Source organism: Heloderma suspectum, chromosome 2, assembly GCF_057233095.1.
Source record: "Heloderma suspectum isolate Gila_16-S chromosome 2, 16-S_ref, whole genome shotgun sequence".
NCBI lineage: Eukaryota > Metazoa > Chordata > Lepidosauria > Squamata > Helodermatidae > Heloderma > Heloderma suspectum.
The window spans coordinates 70,193,599-70,210,798 of NC_139459.1; the positions used below are offsets into that span (position 1 = coordinate 70,193,599).

At 42.6% G+C, this 17,200-nt stretch overlaps 1 protein-coding gene across 2 annotated transcripts in view; it reads right to left on the reverse strand.

Moving 5' to 3' along the window:
- Positions 1 to 283: 283 nt before the first annotated feature.
- EFNA5 (ephrin A5) overlaps positions 284 to 17,200 on the reverse strand; it is a 287,959-nt gene continuing 271,042 nt past the window's right edge. For both annotated transcript variants that reach the window (XM_084833835.1, XM_084833834.1), the window contains one exon: positions 284 to 4,466. In XM_084833835.1, the coding sequence (XP_084689961.1) occupies positions 4,345 to 4,466 (122 nt within the window). In that variant the 3' untranslated portion in view covers positions 284 to 4,344. The remainder of the gene's footprint in view (positions 4,467 to 17,200) is intronic.

The window sequence follows — 17,200 nt, forward strand, 5'->3', positions numbered from 1 at the left end:
GAATAGCTACACAGGACAGCTTGTTATTAAGAAAATGCTTGGGCTGGGCAATGCAGATGAAGAACGGCACAGCAGCCAGGGCATTAGATCAGGTTGGATCTTGGTGGTGACAGCTCCAGGTATTTAGTCGGTGCAGAAATTGCATTCCAACCATTTCGCAACTGCTCAGTGCTGTATTCCTTGCAGTTTTCCACTCCCCACGAATATTTAAGATGAAGGATAACTAGCCCCTGAAACAAAGGCATCATTCAGCAAATAAAAATATAGCCTGAAAGAATCCATTAAAATGATGAAAATCTTTAATTTTTTATTCAGATATAATTGTACGGACACGTGTATATACAAATACAGATCTTATGGGTTTGTTTGTTTCATTTTTACAATTTCTGTTAAGTTCATATAATGTAAGCATTTCAAAAACAGCACTCAATGAATAAGTGCAAAGAAATTGCAAAGCAGGGCAGTACAAGCACAGGACCACACTGAGCTGGACTTTCATACCCAGAAGGACACACAATGAGTGGCTTCAATAGGGTGTCAAGAGTAAGTATGGAAAGCGGATTTTGTAGACTCATGGGTAACCTCCAACATGCCAGCATCTATTAAACTGTACAGACAATGGCAGCAAGCCTATTGTAGGGAGATTTGTCTCACATCCGAAAAACTCGGGGGTGAATGCATGGGAAAAACCTGGTAATGCCAAATCAGAAACAGATCTGCCCATTCACAGCTCCAATTTTAAAAAGGGGAGGGGAAAAGGGAAAAAAAAGAGAACTTGCTGTGGTTGGGGAGTGGGGAAGAGAAAGAGCACATTCGATGCAGGGCACTTGTAACGTAGAACTGCTGAACACACATAATCTGACTGCAGTATGAATGAGTTCCATATTTTTCAAAACTTCCAAAGCTGACACAACCGCTGCTTTCATAAAGCAATTGGTAAATATCAGTTTAAAAAGAAAAACAAACACATTCCCTCAATAGCTACTGTTTCTTTCCCTTAATAGTGGTTACACAGGAAAAGAAAATTATTTACACATAACCCCTCCCAAATTTGTTTAATGATGTAGGGAATCAAGTCACTGTACCCATCACATATGATGCTGGCAAGGCCCCTTTTGAAACAAACCGTCCATGAAAAGAAATAAAAAAAGATAAAGAATTAGAAGGAAAATCATCCTCACAAGAAATAAGAATTAAATCCCAAAGCCATTAAGAATCAACATGCTAATGAAAACCCAATCCCAGAAGGAAAGGTTAACCCTAAAAACCACAGAGCTCCAACATCAGACCATTAACATTGAGGACAAAACATTGATCATCAAATGCCACGCTGCTCCGAGTCCTGACATTGTGAATTCTTGAGTCTGGGTGAATGGGTGAATCCTGTATGGTGACCTGTTGGTGGCTACTTGTCAAGTCAGTTCTCAGTAGCCATGATGGATGCATCTGTCATATAATCAGTGGGTGCATTTTTTATTTAATTTTTAATACCAATGAAAGTCTATTTTTTTCTCACTTACAAAAGACATAAGAATCAAATTAATACTTTATTATCAAACACTATATACAACAGAGGCTGCTAATAATACAGAATTTAAAGAACATCGCATTTTCTTTTGTTTTAACTTGTCTTTCCTTTGCCATCCAAGAAAGTACAGTACAAAACAATATTTCTAAACTAACACGAAATGTTACCTTGTTGTCTATTAAAGGATACACAGTATCCACCAAACAGATCAATCCTTATTTCCCTGCTACCCTTTGCAAAGCCCTTGGCAAACCAGGAGTGGATGACACAGGGCAGACTTGCTTGGGTTGAGGGGCCACTGTGGCAGAATTTTGTTCTTCAGACTTCACGCTGGGGGACAAGGGCTGCTGTAAACTTTCACGCTAACATCTTTTCCAAGATGTCGAGACATCTCTCTCACACACACGCACACACTCACCAGAGAGATTCAAAAACGTTCAGACATCGCTTGCTTGATATGACTGGGATTGCCTGATGCCATCAAGTATCCGAAGTGGAGGTCCTGTAAACCTACTGCCCACAAGGCTTGCATTTGATGCAGTGCAGCAATTAGCCTCTTGACTGTAATACAGTGCTGCTTTTATTCCTTAGATTAGCAGTGACACTGTGGCAAAGCAAAAGATTGAATTCACTGTGGTGAAAACTTGTGTTTTTAAAAAGCGTGCTCTTGAGACAAAAGTGAGTTCAATCTTTATTTATTGATGAATTATGGAAAACCGCTTGTTAGGACATCAAATTAGTACTACTCACGTTTGCAAGTGGTGTAGAACCTTCTCAGGGACATGATGTGGTGTGCAAAGCTGTCTTTGCTTTGTTCGTCATTTTCAAGGTCATAACTAGCTACATGTGAATTCCTAGCTACGTGTGCACCAAATATACAGAGAAGATTTATCTATTGTACCGTGGGGGAAGTGTCATCCTTCAATGTAGACTGTGACACCTTTTGTTTGTGTGCAACATTAGCCATCTCTGTGCATTCAAATGCAGCCCATACTGTATGGTTTCAGGCAAGCCCAGAGTGCCTTAAAATTTACTTTTTTCTTTCCGCTATTTTTGGATCCTGAAATCCTTCAGTTTAAAAAAAAACGTTTTTCTCATAAAACAAAAAGACATTCACAAAATGCTGTCCATTTGCATCATGATTTAATATTAAATTATACTTCTATTATCTTGCAAGAATCCAGAGAAAACTAATCCCATTCTTGTAAGGCTTTGTTCTCAATAATTTGGTGGAAAGCTAACTTTCCAAAATAGTTGTTCTCAGGGTCTCTCTCATTTACCCAATCTCTTGCAAGTCAATATTCAAGCCTGACTAAGCCAACTGAACTCCACAAGGAAGGCATTTCCTGGTAAATGGTTTATGAGGCCCTAACATAGCTATGTTCAGATGCCTGTGGATTCATCCCGATTTCAACCAAGCAAGGCAGCATCCCTTATTCTTAACTGCCAAAAGTTACCACTTTTTATCATCTTTAAATAGGACAAGCATATATACTTACTTTCAGCATAAAGTATATCTAAATAATGTATTTTCTATTCTAGTGGGTTTTTAAAAAAAAGAAGTTAAAAGTCTTTGGGAGTCCATCTAGTTTATGTCCTGCTGATTAAGACATTTCCTCTACTTTTCACGTGTGTTGGAAAGGAACGGAGGTATAAAACCAATGCCTGAATTCACTTCAGAGTTCAACATATTGTTCCTATTCTTTACGTTCCTAATCCCCACTCTCTATGACAACTGCCCTGGTCCTTCTCTGGCTGCACTTTACTCCAGTGATTGCCAAATTTCCAAGGGAGGCAAATCATGAGCACACTGGGGATTCTGTATCACTGACCAGGTCTACTCCACCCAGTGTTGTTATCATCTTAGCATGCATCATAACCCAGAGTGGTATCCAAGGCCATTGGCTAGTAAGTCAGCCTTGGGAAAGGTCACTTTATTCACACAAGAAAGGGGGAAAAGGTACAGAAAATGCCTCTTTGCATTTGAAGAAAAATTATTGTAGCACCATGGTGATCTGTTTCAAAATAAAAAAAAAATCTGGTGTGCACTATCACTTAGAGAGATAATAGAGGCACTCACACCCGAGCGTAACTTCCTAAATCTGACCTTGCTTGTGTGCTAGCATTCCTCAGTAGTCACTTTCTTCTCCCCTAATGACATTGCTTCTGTGGTGGAGCACAAGTTCTACTGTCAAGGATGTTTCAAGGCAGTTGCATACTAAACAGTATCTCTTTCCTCTGAGAAGTCTGTTCACGGAGAAATTCCTGGTGGAAATGGTGTTATGCTATATCTATTCTTAATATCTCCCCTCCAGTCCTGACATGGTGACACAATGCCTTGCATGATCATCTTACAGTGCTGAATGAGGAGGAATAAATATTGTATTGGAGAGAGTAAAAACTCCTCTTGGTTTCCTTATCCTCCAACTGACTGCATCTGCTACTATTCTTCCTTCTCCACATACAGATGGCCCAGCAAGCTAATGGAGGTGGTATCTTAAGAAAGGCTGCAGAGGAAAGTAAGAATCACTAGTGTCAATATTGAAATTTGGCATTTTCATTTGGAGTCCTTTTATTTTAGAAGGGGTCAAGGAAAGCCAGGAGAAAGATTGGGAGTGGAAAGAGGGCTAGTTATGCCTCTTCAATTTTTGCTCATAGTTCAGGTTGCAGAGGAAGAAGGGGAGGAGACTGGGGGAGGAAAACAAACCAACATCTGCAAAACCAATACAAAGTCCCGTTCTTGGGATGAGCAGTTAATGGGATCTTTGATGTTCCAAGATCCTGATGTTGTCTGTGACAGGTTGCTAGAATATGTGCTATAACGTCAAAAGCATTGCCAGGAGAAACAGTAGGATTGCCAAAAGCCGACTGGATATCCTTGGTGTCTGTGCTGCATTCTCACCACGGGATGGCTCAGCTGACTCATGTACAGTATCATCTGTTCAAAGAGAAAACATACATTCTAATGAAGTTTTGCCTTCTAAATGAGCTCTCAAAATTATGCTGCAAGCGCATTTCAGCACCTTCTATAATATACGGAAAACCAGTTTTTGTACTGTTGTGGGCTTTAGAAACTGCAAAAGCTCACCATTTAGTCACATGTGATCCATAGCAAGCTGTAATTTAAAAAATCTCATTAAAGAAAAAGCCCTTTCCTTTGTTGACATGTACCATACATACCTCAGGGCACCTGAAGAAGACCTCAACTCATAGGCAAGCTGGCACAGAAAGAGAAGCTCTTTCAAGTGTTTGGGTCCCAAGCCATGTAGGGTTTTAAAGACACATACTTGGATTGGGCCCAGAAGCTAATAGGCAGCCAGTGAAATTCTTTCAAAACTGGTGTTATATACATAAACCCGGCGGTAGCAGCCAAAACTCTGGCAGCCATGATCTGCACCATATATAATGTAGTTCAGTAGTCTAACTGGGAGGTTACAGTATGGACTACCATGGCCAGACCATCCCTGTCCAGAAATGGCTGCAGCTGGTGAACTACCAAACTAACAAAAAACACTCTGTATCATTGAGGCCACTTGGGCCTCTAGTGACAAAGCAGGATCTAGTAGTAACCGAAACTGTGCACCACGTCTTCCAGGGGGAGTACGACCTTATACAAAACAGGAGAAAAACCTATTTTGGGCCCCAATAACCATGCAATGTGTTGGATTCCACTTTAATTTATTGCTCCTCATCCAGCTCATTATCACATCCAGGTACTGGTTCAACACATCTACAGCCTAATCTGATTCATATTAAGAGAAGCAGAGCTGGGTATCATCAGTTTACTGATGGCACCTCATCCCAAATCCCTGGATGACCTTACTCAAAGGCTTCATATAAGATGGACCCATGTGGAACCCTATAAAACAGGATCCCAGGATTGAACAAGAGTCCCCGCAATGCTACTTTCTAGAATCAACCATATAGATAGGAGAGGAACCCATCTATTGTGCATCCCACCCTCAACCCACAGAGTAGGTTTTTTGAGGGTACCATGGTTGATGGAATAAAGCCAGGCTTTCCCTTGCTTGTAATTAATCATGCTGCTCCATCTTGCTGCTCCTTATATTGCTCTGTACTATTATTGGAATTGTTTTTAATAATGTCTTTTAAATGTGATTTTAATATTTATATGTGGACCACTTAGGGATTTTATTATATTAAGCAGTATAGAAGTATCACAAATAAAGAAAGCTACTGAGGGATCAAGAAGAACAGGGTCACTCTTGCCCTGTTTCTCTTTGGATAAAAGATGACCAAGGCTGTTTCAGTGCCAAAATCAGGCCTGAAATTGGATTTATACCGTTCTAGATAATCCATTACATTCAAGATTGCTTGGAGCCTGGAGATGAACCACCAACACCCACTCCAACACTGTCCCAAAACGGGGTATTTGCGACTGGACAATAATTGCTACAACCTTCTGAGTCCAGAGAGGCATCAGGACGACTCCCTCTTGCAAGAAGGCATCAATCACCTCTTGGACCCATCTGACCAAGTAATGTCCCAGTAATTAGCCAAGATGGTCAAGGGCCAAGAACACACATCAAATCTGAAAGCATTAGATTAATTTAAAACCTTATATTACTCCATAAGTGAGCTACACTTTCAAAAATACTAGCAAGCTCGGTGTATCTGAAAAATAAAAAAATGGGTATTTCATTGCTGAAAATAGTTTTAAGTATCTTTACCAAACATTTGGGTAGGAATGGAGGAGGGATAACATTTATGGTCACTATGTATAATGGAAATTGATCAAAATTTGAGGAAAACCCATGTAATTATTTTTTGTTGTAATTTTTTTCCATAGCAAAATGGAATTAATATATGTTGGTGCATTGCAGCTAATGGAAAACAAGCTCTAGACTAGGGCTGTGCAGGGACCCCCGATATGAGTTGGGCCCAATCCGGCTCGGGCAGATCCAGGGCTCTGCTTTTGAACCAATCTCATTAATGTCACAAAAAAACCCAAATACAATTTCAGGACACACATAAGCCACTCTCAACATAGAACACATTGAACCATGTTAATTGTTATTTAATGTAAGTAAAACATACTAAATCAGATCCCAATGAATTTAGGCCCATCAGAATTTTTCCAATTAAATAACGACCTTATATCAATCAAAGGTCAGGTTATATTAAAGGGAGCAATCCTTTGGCCCCCAGACAAAGTCTGGGGGGCCATAGGAAAGTCTGGATTCCTGGCTCCAAAGTCAGAGTCATTGTTCCAGCCTTGGAACCATGAACTGGAGGTCCCCTCCCCCTTGCAGCTGGCTCAGAGAGAACTGTGCTGGCTGCCTCTCCAAGCTCACAAAAGCAACCTTGGTGAGGAAGGGAACGGGGCATGCTGGTGAACAGGGAGGGGACCGGGGAGGCCGGCTTATGATATATCTTTAGCTCTCCTCAGCCTCCTTCCCTCTCGCTCCAATGTGCCCCAGCTAGATGGGCGAAAAAGCCTGTCTAGCCAAAATACAGAGCGGGACAAGCACAGTGGTGAAGATCACCTCCGCTGCTCCTCCTGCTCTGCACTCAATGGCCATAAGCCTCCGAGTTTGGAGGTGTACAGCCATCCTGATAGGACTGTGCCCTAAGTGAACTTAGAAAGGAAAATAGGAAGAAGCTGCCTTACACAATTCAGACCATTGGTCCATCTAGCCCAGTACTGTCTACCCTGACTGGCAACAGCTCTCCAGGGTTTCAGGCAGGAATTTTTCCTGCCCTATCTGGAGATGCTGAGGATCAAACCTGGGACCTTCTGCATGCAAAGCATGTGCTCTAGCACTGAGCTATGACCCTTCCCGTTGAGCTATCAGATTCAGTGACCTCCAATGTTTGTTTGTTTATTTATTTATTATATGTTTACATTGCCCAATAGCTGAAGCTCTCTGGATGGTTCACAACAATTATGGGCTGGACTACAGCTCCAATCAACCCTGACCATTGGCCATCCTGGCTGGGGCTGATGGGAACTGGAGTCCAACATAATTTGGAGGGCCATAGGTTCCGCACCTTCCACTGGCATACTATCTTCACCCCTACTTGGCCATGCATGCTGCAGTGGTAAATACTTCTTGGATTCTTCCGCTACAGTTGGGATTGGCCTTCAGACCCCCTGAGAATAAAATACTTCTACTTGAAATGGAGTATGGCAAACAGGACTAGGCCCTGCAGAGAAGAGAAACCAAATGAGGAAAGATGTGTGCCAACAAGCTCTGAATCTGGGTAACACCCCCCCACCACCTTCAGTATGGAGGTGGAACCTTAAAAAGGCTTTCCAAATTAGTGAACACATTCTGAACAGATCTATAATCTGCATACACACAAAATGCACTAATTGGTTTATTCCACTGAATGAACCTAGCAAAAATAAGTTGTTTGTAGATTGTACTTAAACTGCTCTAGATAAATGCATTTATAGGTCCAGAAGCAACTCTAAACCCGAAACCCACTGGTTGGAGGGGCAGAAATGCCCCTCTGCTCTGAAAGCATGGTGCAACATGTTATTTATTTATTATAAACATTTATACCCCACCTTTTTTCCTTTAAAAATGCTAAAACATGATAAAATACAATGAAATAAAAACTGACAGCAGCTAAAAGAGTAAGACACAGCATATAAAACAATTTACACATGTCCGGGAGATTCAAAACCCTCATAAAAATGTAGCAGGTCAAATGCTTCCTTCAAGAGGAAGGACACAGCCCACCAGCTGAAGCAACAGGGAGAAGGCAAAATGAGCTGCCCTAGGTAGGAAGTTCAAAGGACCTTCTGCATGCAAAGCATGTGCTCTGCCACTAAGCCATGACCCCTCCCAGCTTTAAGGGGCCACCTGGGAGCAGCCCCTTAAAAGGCCCTTGCTTATGTCCCAACCAAATGCAACTCAGAAGTCAGTGGGACACAGAGGAGAGTTTCTCTAGAAGAAACAGGCAAAGTCCAATGGGAAAATGCAGATATTTTGATATCCTGGTCCTTATCTGATTTCTGGGGCCTTATTGAGGCCCTCACAGATTAATACTGGATGGGCCCCACCAAGGCTGCTTCTAAGCGAGTGTGATCCCCTTCTAGCACATGGAAGTAGTTATTTATTTCAAGGAAAGAGGGTGGTAACACCTGCAAAGAAGAGACCATCTGCTCAGGTAGACTGTGACTGAGATCTTTACCATCCTGCTGTATGCTCCATAGAGGCTTCTGGGGCCAGAGAAGGTGGTCTCTTCACAGGATCAGGCCTGAATCAGCACTTTCTCTGGAAGATTCCCCGCCACATGGCTTGCGTCAGCCTCCAGGGGCTACATCATAAAAAGGTAGGCTGCTTGGAGGCAGGCCCATCACCTAAAGGGCAACACTCCTGAAAAAGCCTAACCTGGACCCAGAGGATGTTAACAATTATAGGCCAGTGGCCAACATCCCCTTCCTGGGCAAGGTGCTTGAGCGGATGGTTGCAGGCCAGCTCCAGGCACTCTTGAATGAAACGGATTATCTAGGTCCATTTCAGTTGGGCTTCAGGCCTGGTTTTGGAACGGAAACTGCCTTGGTCGCCCTGTGGGATGACCTCTGCCGGGAGAGGGACAGGGGGAGTGCGACCCTGTTGATTCTTCTGGACCTCTCAGCGGCTTTCGATACCATCGACCATGGTATCCTTCTGGATAGGTTGTCTGGGTTGGGAGTTGGAGGCACTGCACTACAGTGGTTCCGCTCCTACTTGGATGGCCGATTCCAGAAGGTGGTGCTGGGGGATTATTGCTCTGTGCCATGGCAATTGTGCCATGGGGTCCCACAGGGCTCTGTTTTATCCCCCATGCTGTTTAACATCTACATGAAACCACTGCGGGAGGTTATCCGGAGGTGTGGGCTGAGGTGCCATCAATATGTGGATGACACCCAGCTCTACCTCTCTTTCTCATCAAACCCAGGTGAGGCAGTGGCTGTTCTGAATCAGTGCCTGGGCACGGTAGTGGACTGGATGAGGGCCAATAAACTGAAACTCAATCCAGACAAGACAGAGGTACTGTTAGTGGGTGGTTAGTCTGCCCGGCTAGGTGATATTCAACCTGTTCTGGAGGGGGTTGCGCTCCCCCTAAAGGATCATGTTCATAGTTTGGGGGTGCTCTTGGATCCAGAATTGTCACTCGAGGCACAGGTGAACTCAGTGGCACAGAGCACTTTTTATCAGCTTAGGCTGGTATACCAACTACGCCCTTATCTGGACAGAGATAGCCTAGCTACAGTTATCCATGCTCTGATAACCTCTCGTCTGGATTACTGCAATGCGTTATACGTGGGGCTGCCTTTGAAAACGGTCTGGAAACTTCAGCTGGTCCAAAATAGGGCAGCAAGATTGTTAACAGGGACTGGCCAATGAGCTCATATTACGCCAGCACTTTTCCGGGCCCGATTCAAAGTGCTGGTATTAACATTCAAAGCCCTTAACGGCTTGGGGCCAGGTTATCTGAAGGATCGCCTCCTCCTACATGTGCCTGCCCAGACCTTAAGATCATCCTCAGTAGCCCTTCTCCGTGAGCCCCTGACAAAGGAAGTGAGGCGGGTGGCTACTATGAGGAGGGCTTTTTCTACTGTGGCACCCCGGATGTGGAATGAGCTCCTTAATGAGGTTCGCCTGGCACCTACATTGTATTCTTTCCAGCGCCAGATGAAGACCTTTTTATTTTCCCAGGCATTTAGCATTTTAGCTTTGCTGTTTTAAATCTGTATTTTAAATCCCTGCATTGCTGCTAGGTTTTATTCTGGTTTTATTCTGGTTGTATTGTTATACTGTGGTTTTAATGTTTTATATATTTTATATTGTTTTATTGTGTGCTCTTTGGTTTTAATTTTTGTTAACCGCCCAGAGAGCTTTGGCTATTGGGCAGTATAGAAATGAAATAAATAAAAAACACCGAAGGGGTTATCCCTTTGGGTGTGTGTGTGTGTGTGGGGGGGGGTGCTTTGGGGGGGGATGCAAGGGCAAGGCCCACCCCACTAATACTGGTTCTCTGGCTCTTATGGTCTTTGTGTCCTGGCTTATATTCTAGGACCTGATGATGTGCCTGGGAGAGAGGATATGGGCCAACTTGAGGAGGCCCCAATTAGTGTGGTTATGGGTAGAGGGAGGTATGGCATTGGAGGGTATCCAGGTAAGGAGAACATGGCCCAGAGAGTTAACAGCTATACTGTATTCCGTCTTTTCCACTGTCCGCAGCTTTTGTGGTTGCCCTATCAGCCTGGCCTCAGGTTGCTTTTGAATGCCAGATCACTTCAAAATAAGATCTCTCTCATTTATAATTTAATAGTGGATGAGGCAGCCAATCTGGCACGTATAACCGAGACCTGGGTGAGTAAGCAGGGCAGACTAAGTCTATCCCAGATGTGTCCACTGGGGTATTTGGTTCAGCACCAGGGTAGACTTGAAGGCTGGGAGGGGGCGTTGCTGTGGTCTATAGGGATTCCATCTTTCCCTCTCCAAACTTCTTGTCCATCTGACTGGAGTATTTGCACCTTGTGTTGGGACAGTGGGGCATATTGGGGATATTGTTAGTGTACCACCTACCCCAGCAGTCTCCCTACATGAGCTGATGGAGGTGGTCTTGTGTGTGCTGTTAAGATCCCACAACTGTTGGCCCGGGGGCCATCAACATTCATGACAAGGGTGCCTTGTGTGGGGGAACTCAGGATTTCATGGTTACCATGACAACCATGGGCCTGTCTCAACATGCCACTGGCCCAACACATGTAGCAGGGCACACTCTAGACTTGTTTTTGGGTTTTTTTAGCTGGACATGAAGATGGTCAAATCACCTTCAGCTGAGGTTTAGACTTACACCAGCTTTCCCCCTCTGCAAGGGTGGAGGACCTATTATGATGGTCCACCCCTGGAGGCTAATGGCTTCCAGATGCTCTGGAGGTTTTTCCAGCTAATATGGCTAGCTCTCCTGTTGAGACCTTGGTTGGTCTGTGGAGTGCAGAAATGACCCAGGCAGTTGAGAGAATTGCTCCTGACCACCATCTCTGCTACAAAGCTCATACAGCTCCAGAGCTGAGAGTGATAAAACAAAATAGGAGACAGCTTGAGCGTAGATAGAGAATCCCTTATGGATGTAATTGAACACTGGTATGTGCCTATGCCCAAGTTTATTCAGGGAGAGTGGAGGTGGCAAAGAAACACTATCTCTCTACCTCTGTTAAATCCTTTACATGCTGCCCAGTTGAACTTTTTAGGGTTGTTTGGAGCTTATTATATGCTGGTCCTAGGGTGGCTGTGGAGCCACTGGAAGCCCACTGTGATACGTGCCTGCCCGGACCTTAAGATCATCCTCAGCAGCCCTTCTCTGTGAGCCTCTGACAAAGGAAGTGAGGCGGGTGGTTACTAGGAGAAGGGCTTTTTCTGCTGTGGCACCCTGGCTGTGGAATGAGCTCCCTAGTGAGGTTCGCCTGGCACCTACATTGTATTCCTTTCGGCTGCAGGTGAAGACCTTTTTATTTTCCCAGGCGTTTTAGCATTTTAGCTTTCTAGACTTTTAGCTTTGCTGTTTTAAATCTGTATTTTAAATTCCTGCACTGCTGCTAGGTTTTATTGTGGTTGTATTGTTATATTGTGGTTTTAATGTTCTATGTATTTTAAATTGTTTTATTGTATGCCATTTGGTTTTAATTTTTGTGAACCGCCCAGAGAGTTTCGACTATTGGGCAGTATAGAAATGAAATGAAATTAAATGAAATAAATAAATAAATAAAATATGTTTGCAAGACACTTCCAAGATAAATATCTTGCATCCACTGGTACTTAGATTCCAGTGTTATAGCAGGTGCATTAGGTGAGGTATCCCGAACACAGTCTTGTCTAGTTTTGTTGGATGAGTTTCAGTTGGTATATCTCAAGGATGTTGACTAGGTACTTGGATAGCATTTAGCAACCCACTTCTATATTGGATCCTTGTCCCTCTTGGCTTATAAAAATTCGCAGAGAGGGAACAACTGGCTGTGCTGGGAAGGTGATTAATGCCTCCTTGCGAGTGGGAGTGGTCCCAGGCTGCCTGAAAGAGGCAGAGTGAGACCACTCCTGAATAAATCCTCCCTTGACCCAGAAAATAATAACAACTTTAGGCCAGTGGCAAATATTTATCCTTGATCTCTGTCTGGCTTTCGATACCATCAGCCACCCCAGTGTCCTTCTGGGGTGACTGTCTAAGTTGGGAATGGGAGGTACTTCTCTCAATGGTGTCACTTCTACATGGATGGTTGACTCCAGAAGGTGGTACTTGGGCAATATTGCTTGTACCCATGGATCCTCCAGTATTGGGTTCTGCAGGGGGCGCTTTTGTCTCCCATGCTATTTAACATCTACATAAAACCATTGAGCAGGGTCATCAGGATTTTTGGAATGTGCTTATATCAGTATGCTGATGACATGCAGCTCTATTTCTTCTTTTCATCCTCATCAGGTGAGGCTGTGGATGTGCTAGATCAGTGCCTGCCTGCAACAATGAACTAGATGAGGGCTAATAAACTGAAGCTCAATCCAGACAAGAATGAGATACTGTTAGTGGGTGGTTCTTCAGACCAGATGGAGGGTGTTCAACTTGTTCCAGAAGGGGTCACACTCCCCATGAAGGAGCAGGTTCATAGCTTGGGGCTTCTCCTGGAGTCATCATTATCACTTCGGTGGCCTCAGTGGCAGAGTGCTTTCTACCAGCTTTGATAGGTGGCCCCTATCTGTGCAGGAATAACCTGACTTCAGTAGTCTATGCTTTGGTAACCTCCAAGTTAGATAAGTGCAACGTGCTCTGTGTGGGGCTGCCTTTGAAGACAGTTCAGAAGCTGCAGCTTGTGCAAAATGTGGTGGCCAAACTGATAGCAGGAACCAGGAGGACTGAATGTATAGCACCAATTCTGGCCCACTTGCACTGGCTCACTGCAAGCTTCTGAGCCCAATTTGGGGTCCTGGTTTGGACCTATAAAGCCATACACGGCTCAGGACCACAATACCTGAAGAGCGCTTCTCTTGGTATGAACCTACCCACATACAACGCTCATCATCTGAGGCCCTCCTCTGAGGGAGGCTAGGTGGATGGCAAGAAGGGAGAGGGCCTTCTCAATGCTAGCCCCCAGCTGTGGAATGCTCTGCCCACTGAAGTCTGCCTGGCACAAACATTGTTCTTTTTGGTGCCAACTTAAGATATTCCTCTCCTCCCAGGCACTTGATGGCATATGATGGGTTTTTAAATGTCAGTTGTTTTATCAGATCTTGGTGTCTTATTGTAACTGTTTTTAGCTGTTTTAAATTGATTTTAAATTTTGTATGTTAAAATTTTTATATTATATATTTTTGGATTGTCATTGCTGTGAACTACCCAGACAGCTTTGGCTATGGGGAGTACTGAAACGAAAAAATATGAATAAATTAATGAACTTACTCTCCTAGGTACTCTCATAACTCAGCATTTAGGAGGCAAAATGAAATCAATTGACCTGTGAGAGATAAACAGCTGTTCTGAATGATATGGAAAACCATGCTTTCCTTTGGGCTCAGCATTCCAACTCCCCTTTCTTTGCATGGCCATGAGGAAGAGATCAGAAGTTCTCACTTCTGGCTTTAAACTAACCACAGTTCCCTCTTACATACAAAGCGGGGAACCTACAGTTAGTTTACTGTGGTTGTCCCACTTCATGCAAGAAACTATGGTTTCCCATTGCTCTCAAACTAGCCCTATGTCTTTGTAAATCTTTTTGTTGTTGGAAATCAAAACAGAAAAAACCAATACAATACTGATTCTTCAAAATCCATCTGATTTCACTAGGTGTAACAAAATTACTGGGGGGAAAACAGTCCTGTCCCTCCAGCACACGACTAACCACTTCTAAACCTGGAGACTTTTCAAGGCATTTTGTGATACATTATAGAAGTCTACTGTTTGAAAGGGAAAAAACAGCAAACATCCCCATGTCCAAGCTTTGAGGCAGATCTAAAGTAGCTCTTTGGATCCTGTCTACAGTTGCCAATAACATCAACAGAAAGTGGGTATGATTAGTAGAATAATTAAAATGTGTTGAACAAATCTTGATTATTGCTAAAACCTAAATATAAAGGAAGTAAGGTACATAAATATATCAACGAAATCGACTTAGTCTCTAATCATAAACTTTAACACCATTACTGCACTGGCACAGTCTTTCTGAAAACTAAGTTTGCAGATAAAAACTGCAGAAATAAACATAAAAATCAGGTTTTCTTTCCCCTCAACTATTAAGTTTCCTTCTAATTTTCTATTATGTACAAAAATGTGGGGAACTATCAATTAAGTGAACATCCAATTATTATTATTATTAGGTTTAAGTGACTGATGCTCAAGTGGAACCTGTGGTTCAAAGAGCCTTTCACCAACTTTGGTTGCTGTGCCATCTGTGGCCATTGCTGAGAAAACCTGATATTACAATAGTTACCCAAGCTTTGGTAACATCCAGATTAGATTAGTACTTCAGTAATATCCAAATTAGATGTGGGACTGCCTACAAAGAGTGTTCGCAAGCTTCAATAAACCCAGAATATGTTGCACCATGCCAGTGCTTAAAGAGCTGTATTGGCTACCAGTGTGTTTCTGGACACTATTCAAGGAGTTAGTTTGAAATGTAAAGTACTATGTGAACTGGGACCAGTGATTCCGAAGGAAGCCCATGGTGTCAAAGTTTCCAGAAATTGTATGTCTCGTCTTCCTATTACGTAGCTTTTAGAAATTACTTTGGAGGAGTAAAGGCTGGGTGGCAATATATGAATACCTTGTCTTAAAGACTGTATTCATAATTCTAAAATAACATATTTCATAATCGGAAATTGTTCAATTTTTCTATTTAAAAATGAAAATAAAAAGGCCATGAAAACAAAATGGGAAATCCTCTGTTTTTTCAGGACCTTCACATCTCTACTTTTAACAAAATTTTGTAAACTGACTTGGAGGCTTATATTAGTGGAAAGGGGGAATATAAGTATTTATAAAATAAATCAATAACAAATGTAACTAATGGGCAACTGCCTGATTTGTCCCCACCACATATCCTTTTGTAAAAGACAACTTGAGAGCATACAAATCAGACATATACCCTACAAAGCTAGGGTATTAGTACACGGTTTAGACATCATGCAATAAAATTCAGCAGAATTGTACCTGTTAATGAAGCAATATGTTAATAGAAAGCTGCTAGCAATCTGGGAATTATTATCAGATACTTCCTCATGTAACCTTGTGAAAATGCTCTAGTTTCAAAGGTGGAAGCTGGCTCTACTCCAGATGTCTGTATATGCTGCAACGTGCTCACCTGCAAATGGGCTTCCCCATTAACTCCAAAGTTGGCTGCACCTCTCTACAGGCAAATGGGGTGCAGAACTGAAGCTGACCTATCATCAAAGTTGGGAAGAAGGCTTTGACTGCATGACAACCCTCCCATGCAAAGAAGATGCCTGTGTGTCAGCCTGATTTTTTTTATTTAGACATTTCTCTGCACAAATACTCTTCTCCACTCCAGTAACACTTCAGATCTTCCCTAACCTGGTGCCCTCCAGATGTGTTGAACTGCAACTCCCATCATTCCCAGCCAGCATGGCCAAAGGCCGCTTTACACTGTGTTTAGACATTACACTGTTTTTCTGCTCTTCTTCTCTAAAACATAGTCCTAAGCTGTTTAGGATCTTCATAACCAGAGAAGGAGAATTCCCACTGCTGCAGCTGAAAATAGTAGGATTTGCAGCTGCTCTACACCTCTATAGAAACTTAATTTTTTATATATGTAGTTTGCTTTACTGATAATAATTGCTGTTAAATTGAATCGGATTGGTTTTGTCAACATAACTAATTTAAGACCCACAGATTTCAATGGGTCTGCTCTAAGCATGACGAAGTCTGGATCCAACCCATGGTCTTTAATATAACGTCTTGATCAGAATGCTTTGCAATTCAGCAGTTCTCATAATGTATTGAGAGCCAGTGTGGTGTAGTGGCTAGAGTGTTGGACTGGGAGTCGGAAGATCCGGGTTCTAGTCCCCACTCGGCCATGGAAGCTCACTGGGTGACTTTGGGCCAGTCATAGACTCTCAGTCTACCTCACAGGGTTGTTGTGAGGATAAAATTGAGAGGAGGAGGAGAACTGTGTAAGCCACCTTGTGTTCTTTGCAAGAGGGAAAAAGGCGGGATATAAATGTAATAATAAAAATAAATAAATATCCAGGGCCACCTAATTCTTAAATTGAAAACAGTTGTGAAATTCCTGACCAAGGCATCTTTTTCTATAATAGTGTGAAATGACATATAAAACAGGAATAAAGGCATTTTGTTTTAAATATGCATTTGAATTCTCATTTTTAAGTGTAGAAAGTAGAGTCTCAAAAACCAAATGCACAGGTATAAAATGGAAGACAGCTGGTTAACGCAAAAGCTTTAGCTGTAAGAGTAAAAAACACCACCACTACTACTCTGCAATACCCATGTGATACTGTGCCACAAAAGGCTAATGTTATCTGTGTTAACAATAATACTCAGCATTGTTAAGACTACATTGAGGGTGCTACGTTCAATTAGAGGTGCCAAAATGCAAAGAGGAGAGTTGACAAATTGCATGGAGACAAGTGCAAAAATGGCAAAATATACACTAGAAAAGTCATGCAAGGAATTGCTAAAGAAGTTAAT